This window comes from Coenobita brevimanus, chromosome 65 (assembly GCF_032717465.1).
Source record: "Coenobita brevimanus isolate Jiangsu-jjx chromosome 65, ASM3271746v2, whole genome shotgun sequence".
NCBI lineage: Eukaryota > Metazoa > Arthropoda > Malacostraca > Decapoda > Coenobitidae > Coenobita > Coenobita brevimanus.
In genome coordinates, this window is record NC_137018.1 from 48,647,140 (window position 1) to 48,667,998 (window position 20,859).

The window sequence follows — 20,859 nt, forward strand, 5'->3', positions numbered from 1 at the left end:
CCCCCGCGAAAAGTCAATTCCGCGAATACTCTATTAACAATTGAATCTTACACTTGTGTCCACCATGCTGCCCATCACACAGTCCATGTCCATACTGATTGCGAGACAATTCGCCGTCAGACAACTCCCCGTCAAAACATGGACGATTCCCCTTCATAACAATTCGCACCCTGGACGATTCCCCGCCATTCTATAAATATACTAATCAATACTTTTATCAATATACTTATTAATTAATCAATACTTTAATAACTATATTTCAGGGGGATCCAGCAAAGTCTATGTTCAGTAGCGTAGGTTCTGGATATTATTTATTAGTTGCTCCTTTAGTCAATAAGTAACTTGTTTCTTCCTCGCTGTAGTTGCCTTTGAATTATATTCTAGTGTCACCCATAGCTATCTTCATTAATGAAGGCGAATTGTTTTGTGTTTGTTGTGACTGCGAACTGTCCCGAAACCTCCATACTCATCCCGAAATACCTTCTTACAAGATTGAAAGCACATACTCCATTATGAAGGAAAAACGTAAACACCGTACTGTAATACACAATTATCTACACATTTATTCACAAAACAGTACAAAATAAAAAAATGCATTAACTGGTGATAGCAAACACTCCCACGGTCGTTTCTTAGCTTGTCCAGTAACACAATTTTCTCTGCTAAGGTCATAACTTTTCTTGATCGTTTTGTCACTTTGGAGTTCTTACTAATTGTATTATTAGCCTTTGGTGAGGCTGGCTTACGTCCTGGGGCCATGTGGAAAGCAAGTGGGAGGCAAGAGGCTCGTATCATACAGCGGTTACAAGTATAACATACACGTGAGGCAGTCAGGCGTGGAGTGATGAATGCGGGGCAGAGAGCAGTGTTACCATATCCAAACAACGAAATTATGCTAGGGCAATGAAAAAATTATGCTAGATTGAGCAAATTTGTTCCAAGTAAAAAATGAATTATGCTAACTAGAAGCTAAATGATAAAATTCTATACATATTCGTGCAACATATCAATTATGTATTGTTTACTATGAAAATATTAAAATGAACCTACATACAGTAAGAGGATAAATATCGGTTTTCTGCTCATACTGCTTTTTCCCACGAAACTTACGTTTTTCTGATGGATTTTGATGTGATTCATTCGATTTTGAGCATCATTTCCGTCAGAAATAACCAGATTTTGAGATATGACCCCCCCATCCCCCTGCAATAATGGGGGATCTTTGGGGAATCGGAGGTTATAGGGAGGGGGGGAAACACAGAAAATGGTCATTTCCGACTGAAATGAAGCTGAAAATCAAATGAATCATACCAAAATCCATCGGAAAAACCTAGGTTTCATGGGTAAAGTACAAAGCTCAAACTTATCCTAACCTAACCTAACTGAACCAAACCGAACCTAAAACCTAACCTAACCTAATCCAACCTAACCTAACCTAACCTAACCTAATCCAACCCAACCAAGCCCAAACTGAAAGTAACCAACTATTCAAACATCTTCTTACCTTATTCGTCTCTCTCTCTCTCTCTCTCTCTGATTTGTAGCTTTTATAAAATTATTCCAAAAATATTCCATTCCATTCTATATTATGCTAGAATGATTCTAAAATTTCTAATATGCTAAAAAATATTCCAGACTCGAATATTTGATCAAAATTATGCTAAAAGTATAAAATTATGCTAGATATGGTAACACTGGCAAAGGGGCCGCGGGAAAGGGACAGACTACAGAGGGTGGCGTGAGTTTACCGTGCTACGATTGGAAGCTGCGGGAATTTCAAATTTTTTGTTTTCTGTATATTCAAGGATATTTTAGTTGAACTTATTAATGCTAAGAAAATCCGCGAGAGGGCAAAACCGTAGACAAAAAATCCGCAAAAAATGCGGGAGTACTGTACTTATTTAGCCAAGGATGGTTCTTTGAACTTTGAATTCGAGGAAAGGTTAAAGAAGACTAATCAGGCAATGGGAATGCTTAAAAATATTTGGAATAATAACAATTTTTCTGTGCATACAAAAATCAAACTCTATAAGGTAATGGTTAGGAGTATCTTAATTTATGGACACGAGTCTTGGTACAGCACAGTGACTATGGAAAATAAATTCTTGGTGTTTGAAAGAAAAGCACTTAGAAGAATATTAGGAGTTAAGTGGTGGGAAAGGATACCAAATAGTAGAATTAGAGAAATAACGGGAGTGCAGCCGGTCGATGAATATGTTAGGTTCTCACGATGGAAGTGGCTAGGACATGTGTATAGGAGACAGGGAATAGTACGAGGTACACCAGGGTGGGTGGCACTTGGTAGGAGAGGTAGAGGAAGGCCAAAAGAGACGTGGGTGAGGACAATGAGACGGGAAGCTGGAGATGAGTGTTGGGGAGATCTTGAGGAGTTAGCACAAGATAGGATGTGGTGGTGTGAGTTCATCGAGGCCCTATGCATCCCCGAGGGTGCCACAGGAAATGATTGATTGATTGATTGGGTATCTGTGAATGACAGTCTGAATAAGAAATGTCAACAGGGTGTGGGTAAGCAAGAATATGCTACTACACCCTCTTAAATATCCCCCTTGGGTGGGAACAAATCCAGATCAGGAGGCCTGGTAGACACACAAACTGATGGCCTGACCACTGGAGGGGGGAAAGGGGAGAGAGAAAAAAAAAATCTGAGCCATATAAACACTCTCTCTTTCTCTCTTACAAACACAAAAAACTCTCAAAATCCAGAACCATGACCCAGACTGACCTGATCATTGACCTGGATGCGTCCGTCGCGCTGTGTTGCTCCACCAGGTGTGATGGTCTTGACAAATATGCCCAGCTTCTCCACCCCAGCATCTGCTCCCACGCCCATACCAATGATGCTCAGGCCAAGACCACTCTCACCTGGGGACGACAGAGTATGACAGTGAGCACGACAGCACCACTGGGGGTTGTGTACATCACGAACTTTCTATGGTATCTACCTAATGACACAAATAATACACATGAAAGTGTACAACATGCACGAGGGCTGCTTGGCCTCGGCAAATGAAGTTCACCCACTGCAAAAAGTTTTGCAACACAAATCCCTCTGAGACAGGGCCAAAGTTTTGAATAATTTTTTTTGTATTTTCCTAAAAGCCTTCAGTGCTTATGGTGCTCCCATCACATGAGGGTGCATGTGCATTGTTTCCAGCCCTGTCCACCTGATTTTTAAAGTGTTATTTAAGGACTTCCCTAGTTTTTTCCAGTCCTTCCTCAAAATGCCTGGGAAGAGCACGTCATGTGAGGAAAAGGCCAGAATTCTCACTTTAGATGAAGAGAAGTCCCTGTTAAAGAAACTGCCAGACAGAAAACTTCATTAAATGGTCAGCCAGCTGTTCAATTCCTGTCATCAAATCAATGTATGGTCTACCACCCAAGACTTCTAAGGTCTTGTGTGATTGAAAAGTACTCAAAACCCCTAGTATGACTGCAGCAGTAACAAAGAAACCACTCCAATATCCTGCAAATGTCTCACACCACATCATTCAATATCATCTGCAAAATGAAATGAACTGGCCTGCTGCCATGATCCCAGAAAAAATGCACAGGCTCATCTTGAATTTGCTCATATATATTACCCAAGAACACGACAGCAGTGGGTACATCATGTGGTGTGATGAGAGTTCATTCCAGAGTGTTAAAGTGAGTCCCGCTACGGGAAGGTGTCCAAGAAGTCAGCATGTATTATCATCAGCACTGAAATAACCACACCATTTTATGATCTGGGGATCTTTTACTGATGTTATAGGGAGATGTAGCTTGTATTTCCCCCCACAGAATGTTACAATGAAGAGTGACTGGTATTTGCAGGTGTCTGAATAGCATTTGTGTGCAGTTTATGATATTCATGGCTGTAGCATCATATGCAAGATGGTGCTCTGTGTCATTGGTCCAAAAAAGTTCTCCAGTGTATGTGACAAAAAAATTCATATGACCAGAGAAATGCCCAAACCTGATTTCAGTTGATAATGCTTGGTTATACATGAAACTGAACCTAAATTCTCAGGGTATTTCATCTGTGCTCACCCTCACGAAAGCCATAAAAAAGATATGGATGCATGAATAGTCTGGAATACTTTAAGAGTCTGATTCCAGGCCAAAGGACAATGCACAATAAAGTCTGGACCATCAGATAACAAGTACAGTAGTTAGCAAAATATATTCTCCGTTTTTGCTCTTTCTCCGTCCCTGTCCCAGAGGGGCTCGGGGATGGGAATTGTTTTCACTCGGTTTGTCTGTCTGTCTGTTAACAATTTTGCGTGAAAACTACTGGCGCAATTTTGACTAAAACTACAGGGATGATGGGCTATGAACTTCTGATCACCTGATACATTTTGAGCCAAAGTGGGCCAAGGCCCAGGCTGTACCCCCCCCCACCCCCCATAAAAACTAAAAAAATAAATAAGATGGGTAAAAAAATGTTATTTTTTTTACAATAACTACTTTCAAATTTGTTATATATTGACATGAAACCAAACCTATCAGTGCATCTTCCAAATCTGCATCCTATAACATGCCTCACTACATAAGGAGGGTGACCCCCCAGTTAGCGGTAGGGGGGTCAATGTCAGGTGGGTCGAGCCTAAAATTTCAAATGGGCATAAAATCATCACTTTTCACCTGATTTACTCCAAATTTGACAAGTGACATCTCTGACTAGATATCCTGTTGTGTGTAAATGTCAGCACTAAAATGACTGCTGGGGATGGGTTTGCTCTGCCTTGGAACTGTTTCCCCCCCCCCCATTAAAAACTTGTGTTTTGGTGGTGTGCCCAGAGTCAGGCACATTAAAAAGGAAAGTGGGGGGGGAGGGGGGAGGTTATAGATATACAGTATTACAGATCCCCTGCTATCTACTGGGACAATGAATACAGTAGCAACACGAAGGGTTGTGCACACCATAAGTTTTCTATTTATGTACTAACAATAAATACACTGGCATCACAAAGGGCTCCACATATCATAAAGATTTTAGCTACTATTATCTATGGAGAAAGTGAATATAACAGCATCAGAAAGGTCTCCATACATTATAAAGTTTTTATTTAGGGTACTGGAATCTAAAGAAGTGAATATAACAGCATCACAAGGGGATCCATATTTCTCAATTGTTTAATGAGGCAGAGAACACAACAGGATCTCAAGTGAATAGAAATAAGCCCGTTTCATACTTCCCCTCGAGAACTGTTGGGTCCCACGGCTAGACTACTGTAGCTTATCCCCCAGGTAGCATTCCATTGTCAGAAAAATTCCAGCCACCTCTTATGTAGGGGAAAGTGGTTTATCATGTGAAGAAAGGTCACTACCGGGTAGGGACAGAAATGCCTACAGAACCATTTGGTTAGGCCATCCCTCACAGGATATGGCATAAGGCAATACAGAGCTAAATACAGCTTTCCACAACACCAAGACCCCTACATTAAAGCTGCTCAATCAGGTGTTAAGTCACAAGCTGTACAAAAACTCCATACATCATCAGAAATGCTAAAATCTCTAAAACATCATTAAAGTATGGACAAAGTCTAGAGTGAACATCAAAATCTTGGGCAAGAAAGAATAAAATATCTAAATCTGGTGAAAACTGTTACAATGGTATCCTTATCCTCCATCCCAAACCACAGCTCACCCTTCAGTATCTGTACAGGGAAGAGGTCCATCTTCTCAACTCGCTTCTCCAACTCATACTCAGCGCTGGCGGCCACAGGGTCAACCTCGTCATTCTTGCGGTCGTATTCCGTCACTGAGTAGGTGCTGAACACCTGGATAGGGCAGAGGGCAGGTTTAATCCACTGAGCCAGGGAACTGCTTTTTCAATTGATTCTTGCCATCTGATTACAGTACTTTATTCAGCTTACAGTAGACTTCAAACCGTAGAAGTTGGATACAGACCTAATAAATCCTGATAATAAGGGAGGCCTTTCCCAGGTTGAACAAAATAATCTGGTAGTGGCAATACTGTATTAAAAAGATGTAACTCACATTTAAAGGGTTAAACTTCAGTGCAGCCAGTGTCTTAGAATCTATCTATCTGTTGCCAGACGCCTCAATCCCGTTTGGGGTGGCCACAAACAAATCGCCTCCAAGTCGCCCTGTCCCCCGCCATTTCACTGCCCTGCGCCCAACTCACACCCCCCTCTCTCATATACCTCTCCACCCCATCCCTCCATCTAATCCTCGGCCTCCCCCTCCCTCTTCCCCCCTCCACCTCACTCACATACACTCTCTTCGTCAGTCTTTCACCCTCCATCCTCTCCACATAGCCAAACCACCTCAGTGTGTTCCTCATAACGCTTCCTATCACATCCACACCACAACGCTCCTTTATATCCTCATTCGTCAGCCTGTCTCTCCATGTGACTCCACAGGCTCCTCTTAAATAACTCATTTCCACTGCTCTCACTCTTGACTTGTGTCCTTCCGACAATGTCCAAGCTTCACTTCCATACGTTAGAGTTGGTATCACAATACTGTCATGTACACTCAACCCTCGGCTATCACGGGTTCTGCTATAGCGTATCTCGCTATCATGCCTATATAAAAAACTACCCAAATACCTTTATCACGCACTAAATGCCTGCTATCGCGCACTGAAAATGCTCGAAATTTTCAAGAAGGCCGGGCTCCGGTGCTCCGCCCAGCCAACAAAAGCTTCACTCCGTGACTGGTCGTGTGACGTCAGCGCCAGCCAAGCGCTGATTGGCCGCCCGACCAAGTCTCCTGCCTGCCAAACCATTCAAGTGCGCACCCTCAGACCGTGAACAGTGACAGCGAGAACAATAACCTTTTTTATGATATGACCATGGCCAACGTACTCCCTCCCTGTCCCACTACCATTACCCAACATAATGCTGTGGCACCTGGCAGGGAAATAAAGAAAAGGAAGAACTAAGTTATGCAGATAAACTGGAAATGTGAAACTTATAGATAATGAAGAGACCAAGCGAAGTGTGGGGAAGAAATATAATATCAGTGAATCAACTGTGAGGGGTATTTATAAGAATCATGATCACATCATAAAACATGCTCATTTTTGGACTATTGTATGTTAATATGTGGTACAAAATGGGTATCTTAGGGGTAAAGATTGAGGTCATGGCACCAATTAGAATTATTTCCATAAGTTCTTCAATTCACCTATCACGGTTTCGGCTATAGCGCAGCCATAGGAGGACCAATTGGGAGTGATAGCTGAGGGTTGAGTGTAGTAACTTTTTCACTTCCATGCGCACTTCCCTGTTTCTTATCACTGCTTTCAAAGAACCAGCAACCTTTCTTCCCTGCTGTACCCTTTCAAGCACTTCACCCTCCAAACCTCCATCCTTACTCATCACACTACCCAAGTACTGAAACGTACTCACATTTTCCAATTCCTCACCATCCAACCTCGCTTTACATTCACTGACTTCACCTCTCTCAAAGACCATCACTTTACTCTTCCCTACATTCACCATTAGATTCCATTTCTTACACACTCTCCCAAACTCATCCACCAAGCCTTGCAGCTCCCCTTCGTCTTCACTCAACAACACAGTATCATCTGCAAACAACAGTACAGGGAGTTTCCAAACACTATCCTCTCTCACCAGGGCCACTCCAACATCCACTACCCTACCTTGTACCTCTTTTATTACCCCATCCATGTACAGATTGAACAACCATGGAGACATGACACATCCCTGTTTCAACCCAACCTCCAAAGAGAAAAATTCACTTAGTTCACCATCCACACGCACTGCAGCCTTCGCACCATCATACATACTCTTCACAGCATTCAACAACTTCCCATCTACTCCATATATTCTTAACACTTTCCACAATCCTTGTCTATCCACCCTGTCATATGCTTTCTCTAAATCCATGAAAGCCGCATACAACTTCTTTCCCTTCTCTAGAAACTTTTCCACTAAAGATCTAAGAATGAATATCTGATCTACACAACCTCTTCCCTTCCTAAAGCCTCCCTGTTCTTCTCCAACTAATTTCTCTGTTCTTTCTCTAACTCTGTCAATAAGTATCCTACCATACACTTTTCCTATTATACTAAGAAGACAAATGCCCCTATGATTACCACACACTACTTTTTCCCCTTTTCCTTTGTACAAGGGAATAATTATACCTGACTTCCAATCCTCCGGGACTCTACCTTCCTCCCAGGCCAATCTGCACATCTTCCACATCCATTCTACTACTATCTCTCCCCCATGCTTCAGCATTTCACCACACACTCCATCAATTCCTGGGGCTTTCCCCGATTTAACTTTCTTCATTGCTTCCACAACTTCTATCCTACTGATTTCTTCCTGTCTTCTCACCTCCCTCCTTCTCCCAGCCACTTATACTCGCATTACTTCCATCCTCTATGTTCAACAATTCCTTAAAGTGTTCTCTCCACCTGATCACTTTTTCTCCCTTCTCCACTAGTAATCTACCATTTTTATCTTTCACTCCCCTGCTAACTTCACTTCCACCCTGTCTTACTCTTTTCACCTCTTTCCAGAACATTTTCTTACAGTCCCTCCACTTTACATTCAAATTCCTTCCAAATTCCTCATCCACTCTCTTCTTACTCTCACTTACTAATCTTTTCACCTCTCTCTTTCTTTCTACATATAACTCTCTCTTCCACCTCTCAACTTCTTCCACGCCCCTATTTCTCATCCATTCATTGTATGCTTTCTTCTTTTGTCCCACAGCCTGTCTCACCTCTTCAGTCCACCACGCTGTTCCTTGCACCCCCCTCCATCTTCTCTTCCTTCCACACACCACATCACATGCTGCACATATTTCTTCTGTAAATATCCTACACACACCTTCCACGTCTCCCATCTGCTCCAATTCATATTCGCCCAACCGTTCCTCCACTTCTCTCTCATACTCTGCCTTTTTCTCATCCTCTTGTAACCTTTCCACTCTCCTTGCAACTACTCCTTCCTCTCGTCTTTCCCTTCTTCTATTCCTCCATCTTACTTGAATCCTAATTCTGGCCACCACCAAGTAGTGGTCAGAAAGTCCACTCCCCCAACCTCTATAAGCTCTTGCATCCATTACACATCTTTGCATCCTTTCATTCACACACACATAATCAATCATTGCCTTCCTTTCATTCAGTTCACCACCCACCCTTCTCATCACTCGCCATGTATACCTGTGGATCATTTTATGCCTGAAGAGGGTATTAGCTATCACCAACCCCCTCCCAGCACAAATGTCCACTAACGCACTCCCATTCTCATCTATCTCAGCAGGCACACCCCACTCACCAACTATTCCATCCACCTTCACATTCCCAACTTTACCATTCATATCACCGATCAAAAACACTCTCTCATTCCTTCCAAACTTTTCCATGCACACTTCTACATTTGTCCAGAACTCTTCTCTCACTCTTCTAGCACGATCTTGCGTTGGCGCGTACATACACACAATCGCCCACATATGTATTCCAATACTATATATACCGTACATGATTCTGGCACTCTTTTCTTGAATTTATTCTGTGCAACAAATACCATATCTCAACTTATAAGTCTTTAAGGGAAGGGAAAAGAGGCACAAGGCTAATGAGCCTGATCTTTTAAAAGACTAAGCAAATGATAGATATGGTAAGGTCAGACAAAAATCGTGTCTGGAGTCCTGAGGCATTTGCTTAAACCAAACAATTACCCTATAAAATGTAAACTGCTTCATACATCAGTACCTGTTTTAATGTTAAGACTACCAACATCAAGCAAAATGTCTAAAATATAAACAGCAACAAGCTCAGAAAATTACAGTTCTTTCACCTTAAAATGACTCATATTTTCTGTCCTTCTGTAGCTTGGGATATTTCACATAGCTCAGTGGCAGATAAATGACAAGAGTTACAACTCTACAACTTCTTCATAATATACATCATACTCTGATGTTAATCTACTGCTATAACTTGGCATTCAAGAAGGACAGAAGGCAATATGGGGCAAAATTAATGTGAAAGAGTATAGTACACCGATGCAACGAAGTGGTGGTGTTACCTGGACAGGTTTGGTGGAGAAGGTCAGCTTGGTGTGTGGATGGTAGGGCAAGTTGGGGTCCTCATCCTCATCCTCCCACTCCTCAGCCAAGCCTGGCACCTCCACCCAGAAGTGCCCATCCTCCAGGTAATGCACACCATCCTCCACCAACACCTGACACACACAATGTGCATTACTCCACAAACTCATTTCCATACAATCACAACTTTATAGTCACCTGAATTTCAGCTTAGTCACACTATTTCATGTACAAAAAGAGAAACATACAGTGCTGTCCCTGTAATTACCAGTACTGTGTGTGAACTTACAGCATAACAAAAAATCCAAGCTTACCTGAACTTTACCAATGGTCTACTTCAAAGAGCAACAAGAAAGATGCAAAGGTAAACTTCATAGCTCACATTATGATTAACAGCAAATACAGACTGATACAAATATCAAAGTACATTATAATGCACGCACTAGGCACAATGAAGCATTGCAGTGAAGTTTGAATTTTCATTTATTTTTAGTGATAACTGACAAACTACATACACATAAGTACCATACTGTACAGCACACAAGGGTTTTAAAACAGTTTTCAACAATGTTTATTGAAGTATAATAATGTAAGGCCACTAGTGACAGATCTGTTACCACCTCAAGGAGTAATACTGAGTCAGCAAGGTCTGGGGCAACTCACCTCCTTGACCCGTGTGACCTGCGTGATATCTCCCGATGCCTCTGATGAGTCTGCTTCTGAAGGCTCATCTTCTGGGCTCAGTGGTGAGGCAAGGGATGGGTCAAAGGTTGATCCTGGCTCATACTTGGGTGGGTCTAATTTGGCCACTGGGTCGAACTCCACAGAGCGGTCATAGCTGGCCAGGGCCGGATCAAATCTGGGTGTGGAGTCATAATTGGGGAGCGGGTCAAAGGCAGTGCTCGGGTCATATTTGGTTACCGTCTCGGAGGCGAATCCAGAATCAAATGTCGGCTCTGAGTCATACCTGGAGTCCTCCAGGTCCTGGGTGAGGGATGGGGGTGGAGGCAAGCAGGGGGCAGGAATACTGGGGTCTGACCGTGGCGATAATAACAACACAACTTCCTGAGCCTCCTCATCAGATAGCACACCCTGGCTTTCTCTGCACCAGCACAAAAATACATTAGTCATTTTATGTTTCAGTAATGACCAAGTTGTTGTATTATGCAAATTTTATGACATGTACTTTTAAAAACTAATTTCTGATCACATTATACAACATTTCATGGATATCAAAAGTAATAATAATCATAATATAAGTTAACAACAATAATAATAATACAACAATAATAATGTTACTGACAAGTGCACAAAATAGTTTATGAGCTTTGTAATTTCTCATATGTTTTTCTTGCAACTATTCATGCTAATTTTCTGTAGTGATTGGAGATATCTTACCATCAATGATAACAATAATGTAATTTTGCAAATAACTACTGTAATATGATTTAAGCAGAGGTGAAAAACTGTTTCCGATTACATATATTTAACAAATTACTACATCTGAGTTCAGCCAGAAGAATATACAGTACAACAATACACAGGAATGTCAGCAAATGAGGAAACATTAGCCTGTTTTTAAGTACCGGAACCTGTAATACCAATATCTCATTACAGCAAGTAGCAACAAGCATCTACACTATAATTAATATTGCTACACATGAATAAATGCACTACAACAAAACTTAGATCTGGTTAAAAGTCCTTGAACCTTGAGCTTTCTAACACTCTGAATCTTGCAACCACAAATTTTATAGCAATGCAGTCCAATTCTAAACAAACAAGCAAAAAAGGAATCTATGTATACAAGTGAATAATCATGCCCTTTAAAATGTCCACAAACATAATATCATTAAAGACATCTATTTTCCATAAATCAACTAATATATTAAACAACTTCTGGCAGGCTAGTAATCCTGATCAAAGTTACTTCACAAAACTAATTGCCATTTCATTTGATAAATGCCAGATTTTTAAGGCTCTGTTTTCTGCCATCTTTATTATCATTACTGTTGTGACAATTACTAACGTCATAAAAAAAAGGCATACTTTTACCAGAACTGAATTTCTTAATGGTACTGTACCTGTACTCCTATAACCAAATAATCTATTTATCTGTCTATCTATTGTCAGATGCCTCAATCCCATAAGGGGTGGCCAAAAACAAATCACCTCCACGTCATCATGTCCCCTGCCATTTCACTGCCCTGCTCCTAGCTCACACACACCCTCTCTCATTTACCTCTTAACTCCATCCCTCCTCTTCCTTGGCCTCTCCCTCCCTCTTCCCCATTCCACTTCACTCACATACACTCTCCTCGTCAGTCTCTCGTTCGCCATCCTCTCCAAATGGCCAAACCACCTCAATGTATTTCTCCTAATGCTTTCTATCACATCCACACCACAACACTCCTTCACTCCCTCATTTGTCAGTCTGTCTCTCCATGTGGAGCCACATGGAGAGAAAAACTGACAAATTCCTCTTTTCTACATCTATTCTATTTCAATTGAACCCTGACTTTCACAACCACCATGTGGTGGTCAGAAAGTCCACTCCCCCAATCTCTATATGTTATTGCATCCATTACACCCCTTCTCATCCTATCATCCACACACACATAATCAATCATTGCCTTCCATTCATTGGGTTCACCACCCACCCTCCTCCTCACTCACCACATATACCTGTGGATCATTTAGTGGCTAAAGAGGGTATTGGCTATCATCAACCCTCTCCTACACAATGTCCACTAGAGCACTGCCATTCTTATTGCTTCTGCTGGCACACACCCCACTCACCAACTACTCCATCCACCTTCACATTCCTTACTTTTCCATTCATATCTCCAATCAAAAACACTCTCATTCCTTTCAAACTTTTCCATGCACACTTCACATCTGTCCAGAACTCTTCTTTCACTCCACTTGCATTGGCACATACACACACACAATTGCCCACATTTGTAGTCCAACTTTCAATTTACCCACACAACCCTTGAGCAAGCTGATCCATGCTCTCTTATATTCTCCTTCCATCTCTTGCACACAACAATATACACTCCTTCTTTTGCCCTCTCATTCTCACCTACTCCCACACATATACCCCATCCATATTCCCATTCTCTCATCTTTCCATTTAGTCTCACTTATTCCACACACATACCCTTTTGCATCACAAGCACCTGGACAATCTCTCTCTCTCTCTCTTCCACCTCATCATTCGCACCCCTTACATTCCATGTTGCACTCTGTACCATGTCCTTGGTTCGGTCCTTCGTCATCACCTGTTGGTCAGTCTTGGTCCGAGGCAACTTGTTTATATTTCTAGTTAGTTGTTTTCTGGGGAGGGGCACTTACCCTCCACCAACCCACTTGCTGTCATGCAGGGAACATGTGTTGGTTGTTATAAAGTTACCACCCAGCACTGTCAATGATTTCCTGGTTTACAGGAAATCATTTGGCTTGCCACTCGGTGCTGAGCTACCCTAAAACAGGGTACCGATACACTAAGTGGGTGGATGCTGGGTGCCCCACCTACCACAACCAAATAATGAAATAAAAATTTCTACAACTTGAGCATAAGGATAACTTTGTACACTGTGCCCTAGCTACTACCAGACAATTTAATTTAAGTTAGTAAGGAACTTTCACATGAAGGATATGAACAATATACAGTACTCGTATTAAATGGTCTTATCAGAAAATTTACCTAAATGCCTTAATTATACCTCCCATCCCATCAGTTGAAAAGTTAGACCATTCCATGAGATGTAGCTACACCAGTAACCTGATATGTTTTTCAAGAACAGTGTTGTATGTTTTCTATGTTCAACCACAAATTCATGCAATCAGCAATACCTAGTGAAAGTCATACATGGATAACCAACATTCTACCTCATTATCAACTCCCCCTACTCCCACACCCTATGGTAAAACCTGAGATGTGAGAGCATCACTCCATTACCCCTATGACCAGACTCACCGGAGCCGGCCCTCCACGATACTGGGATGTAGCAACACACGAGGTTTGTTTACATGGTGTGGTAATGCAGGCAGGCAGGCAGGCAGGCAGGCAGGCAGGGGAGGAGAGGAGGCAGGCAGGGGGAATGGTACTGGTTAGTGCTAAGCTGGAAAGGAGGGCTACTGGGGGCTGGAGGGTTGGGAAAAAGGTGAGGTAAATGGGTTGACTGGGAGGGACTGGAGGAAAACTGCTTGAGATAATGAAAGGTGGTGAAATGGGGAAGCCAAAGGCTCAGGAAAAAGGTAGCTATAATGAGGAAAGGCTGGGGGAGTGTGTTTGGAAGTGAGCTCAGAAAAAGAGAAGATTTAGACAGCAAGGAAGAAACGATCAAGGAAGGATGGGGTAAAGGGATGATAATAGGTAAAAGGGCTTGGGGGGAGAGGATGTAAAGACTGGGGGTTAGGGCTAAAAAGATGACATTAAGCTGAAGAAACAATGGTGATTTTTTTTTTTTTTTTTTTGGAGGGGGGGGGGGATTTATTTGGGAAGAAAGGCCTGAGGACTAAGGAAAAAGGGATGATGCCTTTAAAAAAATGGACAAGACTGGAGAGAAAAATGTAGAGTTGGATGAAATAATGTTGAGCTGTAGGAAAAATGTAAACCCAGGAAATGTACAGCTGAGAGGAGAATATATAGCTGGAGGGCAAATGTACAGTTTGAAGAAAAGCACAGATTTTAAAGAGAAAACAGTTTGAGAGAAAATGCACAGTTTGAAGAAAAACAGATTTTGAAGGGAAAAAAGTCAGAGGGAAAATGTGGTTGGAGGAAAAACTGTCGTAGAGATACCGGTAATGTAGTTGGATGAAAAAAAGGCCATGGAGTAGGAAAGGACATGAGAAGGGGAAAATAGAGTAGGTACTGTAGATTTGGAAGTAGGAGGGATGAAAAACAAAACAATACTGTCATAGATACTGATGAAGCTCATAAGAAAAATAATGAAAACACGGAAGGTACCGATAAGGACATTAAAGCAGAAAACAGAGAAAATGAAAATTAAAGGATACAGAATGATAAAGACTGTGGTGAAAGTAATTAATCCAATCAATGTGATTAATGTATTTTATAATTTGCTCTTGCTACAAGTAAATAATTTTATTAAGCTTGGGGAAGCATCTTAGTAGTGAAGGGGTTAAGGCTACAAAATTATAATTTCTACAATTCAAACATTCTCCTTTTAGCAGAATAAAATAATCAGGATATCAAGAATAATATACATCATCAGAATGATGTGATTAAAGGGAAGATATTGATGGAATATATGCAATATAATCAAGGGTCTAGCTAGGAGTTTAAAAATGAGGTAGTCAAGGGATGTCACGATAATGTTGTGACAGTTATAAAGAAATTACAGGAAGCCCTCATTATACCATGAGTGAAGGATGTTAAAAAAATACAGTATCACAATATTTTTCATACAATTCAAACTTTTGTTTTCAGAGAAAACAGCATATACAGTATGCTGCAAAGAGAGCAATGGTACCGAACAGAAACTTTTTCATAGTTTTCTCTGAACTCTATGCCAAAAAAACTGTCAAAAAAGTTGACACTGAAGATTTCCTGTAATGTTACAATGATAATGAAGTACTGTGATATGAAACTGATGAGGGTAAGAACAAGCATAAAAATGCAATAAAAAATATAGTCAAACTGACTGGAAAACCCATGGAACATAGAGGGCAAAAAAGAAAATGAGGGTAAATACCGGTATAAGATACTCGAACAAGGCAACTAAAGGTATTAGACACCACCATTAATGAGTTGGCAATGATTCATACAAAACTTAATCACAAACAAATTAACATCCATAACAGTTCTCAACATCATGCACCATTAACACTTAAATTTCAATGGTGAAAGTTAACAGCTTCTCAACAAGATTTAAAGTAGTAAAATAATTATATTTCACAATGCAAAAGCATGAAAGTGGCTGAATAATAATAATAATAATTAGTGCCTTATATCTTATGACAAAGGTAACTAAGGTCACTAGTATTTTTAAAAGAAAATTAAACCTAATGATGCCAACTGAAGCTTATGGGTTAAAGGTCAAAAAATATCATTAACTTTGTTTAATACGGTACATGACATGAGTACTTGCATTTAATATTATTAAAAATTATCATACTTGCAAGCATTAATGATTATTCTCTACAAATAAACACTGATCTACTAACACCTAGATAGAAGCTAAGCTCTAATAAATACTGGTATCCATTCCACAGATAAACATATCAATTTTTAAGCAGTATTCTAATTAATATTAACAGCCTTTATCAGAATGCAAATATTACTGTAAATGGCAGGCAAATTCAACCAAAATGCATTTAAAAAATACCAAGAATATTTTTTTAAAATGAAATTTGCTACATGATGCAAAAATGTGAACTATTTTATTTATTTTTTCCCACTTACTTTGAACTGAGCAATTTCTGTGCCTCATCCGCCGTCATGAAATCTGGCTCAGGAATGGGCGAGGCGGGAGGGAGAATGGGTGAGTCAGTGCGAGTCAAAATATTATTGTTGTCCACGGTGGGGGAGGTAGAGTCAGCGCGCGCCACCACGTTATTGTTGAGCGTGTTGGGGGAAATGGAGTCAGGAAGCGCGTGGGCGGTTACGGCGGGTGGCGGGGGAGTGGTGATGGTGGCTGGGTCAACACCGTGGGGAGGTATCGGCGGGGGTAGGGGCTCGGGGTCACTGTCATGGCTGCTGCTGGCTGAGTGGTCATCCCGCCGGCCATCAGGGAACCCCTCCACAGTCACTGGGGTAGTGCAGAACTGCCGGCAAAATACCAATTACTCATCTCATGTATTGTATATTTATCAGTTAACTCATGTCTCAACAACATCTCAGGCACTTCAATTATCAATGAATCATCTACTGAATCGTTAATTATCAGTCAGGCCTAATCATCTCATCCCTTATCAACTATCAGTTCACTCTTTCTCTTGCTGATGGTAGACCAGCATTTACTATAAGTAGTTATTCATAAATTACACCACCTCCCTTACAAACTGAGGGTAATATTATGTACTTTACAATAAGGTACACAGGAACAATATATCCACTGTATTATTATGCAGATTATGTTTAGTAAGCCATCTGTTTCACTGGGAGCTGAAAAAGCGACTTACACATTTAGGCTATTGTACAGGAGGATAGATACTACGATTTCAGAACTGTATCGCACAGGCAACAAGACCGGGACATTAGGCAAATGCGTTTTTACTATGAAGCCGGCATTGTTGGTCAGGGACGACGCACGCAAGAACAGTGTGTGAACCTTTCAGCACTCAATACTTGTCATTCCCATCACATTTTGTATTACTTTTTATCAAACACTGCGACTAAATTTAGACACTACTCGATTAAAAAAAAAATAAATTAAAAAAAAAAAAAAAAAAAAGCACGAGGGAAAACACCCACAACCATCCTGGAACTTAAAAGTGTCGGTCCAGATCTGCTATAGCACCCATCGAATCGCAAAGCGATGTTCGACTCAAAGATGTTTTTGCTGGTGCGTGTCATTTTATGCACATTTGTGTCTACAGTATATGTATGCAGCAACAAACTACGTGTCTCCGTGTAATATAATATATAAATGTAAAACTCATGATCACATATTCCATTTCAATCCGTGCTTTGCTAAGGTTCATCGAATATCAAAGCATTTTCAGGTAGTCAGAGGTTACCCACCTTTTTTTTTTTTTTTTTTTTTTTTTTTTTTTTTTTTAATGGTCCATGAATGGTTGGCAATATGTTAAGATACCTGCCACTGCTGACGCATCGTTCAGGATTCGAAGGATGCACTGTTAGTACGTACGTTGTCCCGTGCTGTGACAGTTGTGAGCCACTGGGCCAAGCTAGAGCTAGGAAATCAAGTACTGTGCCACAGAATGCCAGATTTGTCAAACTTCTTGGAAAATAGTTTCAGGATATGGTAGCAGGCTATCAACAAAATGAAAACAGATATCAGAAACACATACCAACCTCCGAAAACGTTGTTAAAAGATTATAACAAAAAATATGTAAGCCTACATCAAAATGAAGACAAAGCTAATTGCACGCAAGACTACAAATAACATGCTTCATTTCAAATTACTTGTTAGTGGACACATTCACGCGAACAAAATCATACATGTCAGGCAGAGAAGCAAATAAAAATTATAGGGTGATTCACCTAAACACGTCAACCAAATTTAGTCAACAAAATCATCGTTACTTTTGCTATGCTTAGCATTCTCAAACAGCGTGATGAAGTTAAATAATGTACTGCAGTGTACAGTATGTCCTACTTACATTTTGTTTTATAATGGTATTTACTGTATAACAGTATAATTACATCAACATTAATTTTTAAAGTACTCAATATTACCCACACATTCGTATACCAAAATACAGAAAAATACTGGTCTGAATTTCATTAAACCTCTTGGCCGTATTCTCGCTGGCAATTGCACACATACTGACTTCATAATGATACAAAACGCAGCAGTGAGCGATGAGTTTTGATACCCAGTAATACGATCTTCCCAGCCCAACAAACTATTCGAATACTACGTTTCACAATTGCTTGACTAATAAATGGGGCTATTCTCTTGTCTCCATCTGTACAGGAAATTTCGTTGCACCTCTTCCTGAGCCATATATTTCCTTTTAATATTACACATTAATATTTTCTGCTATTTGCTGAATTTCAATATTGGCGGCACAAACTGCATCAATAACAGTAGGATATTACGGCGTAATGTGAAAAATAAATTGCTGAGGAAGAGGCAATATAATTTAACGAGAATATACTATACTACCAAACCTTTAAGACACGATCACACAGGAACAATGAACATCAATCTACCTGCATAACAGCAAATACAGCGCGGACATCAATACTATAGTCAACCACAACACCGAGTACCACAAGTCAAGCCAGCATCTCACTATATTCAGTAGCCCGCAGGGATTACACAGCGGGGGACAGCAGATCAGGCTAATCCAGTAATCCATCATCACATTATAATCAGCTAATCAAACACGGTGATCACTTATCATTAGCTGCAACACAACACAGACTGGTTTTTCCCGCCCATTTTCTATATTCCCAACGTCCTTTCGATAGTAAGATTTTCAATCCTGTAATCTATCCTCACGCAGTAATTAATTAATCAAACACAGCGGTACACTGTTAACATGATCACAAGTTTATAATGTAGGAAAATATGAAAAATTTCCCGTCCGTTTTCAAGATTTTCCGCACTTTTTCGATCGTCAGCATGTCGAATAAGATGAATTTTTCCTTCCATGCCTCCTCCTCTCTTTCCCTCCCTTCACCACACCCGTCTGAGGAACACTGGGAGAGGGGAGAGAAAGAGAGGGAGAGAGGGGTGGACCACTCCCGTCACCCCTCTCAACCCCGCCCTGTAAAGTGAGGGTTGCCTACGAGGAGTGAGGGGAAAAGGTGTAAAAGTTCGCGTGTGAGGGATGCAGCAGCTTAAGTCTTGGAAAATGGCGTACTTACTTGCTTAAGCCATTCGCTATTCTTATCTAGATCTAAACACCAATTGTCACGTTTATTTACGTGTGAAATAAATTTTTACGTACTAAAATACGAAACAATGCCAAGAACACGAAAACCTAAAAATAAACCTCTACCAAATCTCCCCGTCTCTCCCACCGCATCAAGTCACTCGCTCCATCATCATCATTTCGTCTTCCCAACTGACAGCTCCATAAGCCTCAAAACTGCGAAATTGTGTTGCCTGGCGAGCCCATAAGTGAAAACATCCACGGGCGACGACGTGACAAACAGAAGCCCATCAGAAAAAAGGTTCCCAGAATGGATGCCAAAGCGACGTAAACATAACAGCTCCAGTCCGGTTAAATGCATCGCTGAATAACCTCAAAAACCGTTCTATAATGCTGTCCTATACTATTCCGGGAAGAATCCATATAACAAATGAATATCTATAAAAACCCTGTATTTATAGACTAATATATTTGTGGGGTATTTACTTGTAACGATCCATGTATCCGAGTTTCATTCTCCCGGATGGCCCCCAACATGGCTTCTATCTAATCAAGGTAAAAACACCTGACATTCTCTCCACTGTGTTTCTCTCTAATAACATAAAAGTACACGGTACTTTGGTTGACAATGCTATTCATTAATATGCACGCTTCCCCATCACACGATTTAACACCGTCAGGATCCTGACTAACATAAATAAAATCGCCTGACGTTACCTGCTACAGAATACTTGGAGATGCCCCGACAATGAGGCGGCTAATAGTACCGGTATAACATTTTGAAGTTCGTATGACTCAACCTCAGCTGAAGAAATCGTCATTCCATCCGTAAGTTAATACACAAATATGGCACTGCATAATAAACTGACTGTGACGCAGTGAATAAATTTATACCGAAAGTTAGTGCACATTCGATCAAAGATATCACAAGAAAGCATGAGTTATCCAAGCAAATGATGCAAAATAATGGAATCTGATGATATACATAAGAGAAAAAAGTTTACAGTACTATAATGTTAAGTAAAATGGGCTGACCGAAGTACGATGACAGTTTCTTCCCTGAAGACAATTTTATGTAACATGAAAATTACTGGACTTTGGGGACTTGAATACAATTTATCCTCTTCACGATTTTTTTTTTTTCCAATGATCAGTAAAATCATTAGACTCATCAAGAATAACAAAGATGAGGTCACAGTACTGGATCAATACAACATATTAACATTTTAATCTTGCTACTGCCAGACTATTTTATTCAGTAAAGG

At 40.6% G+C, this 20,859-nt stretch overlaps 1 protein-coding gene across 1 annotated transcript in view; it reads right to left on the minus strand.

The window, feature by feature from the left end:
- Positions 1–20,859, minus strand: part of Spn (protein phosphatase 1 regulatory subunit spinophilin) — a 159,383-nt gene that overhangs the window by 72,605 nt on the left and 65,919 nt on the right. Inside the window, exons 7-11 of the mRNA XM_080276511.1 lie at positions 16,487–16,848; positions 10,717–11,155; positions 10,035–10,187; positions 5,651–5,783; positions 2,744–2,883 (exon numbers count right to left, since the gene is read on the minus strand). Coding sequence (XP_080132637.1) covers positions 2,744–2,883; positions 5,651–5,783; positions 10,035–10,187; positions 10,717–11,155; positions 16,487–16,848 — 1,227 coding nt within the window. The remainder of the gene's footprint in view (positions 1–2,743; positions 2,884–5,650; positions 5,784–10,034; positions 10,188–10,716; positions 11,156–16,486; positions 16,849–20,859) is intronic.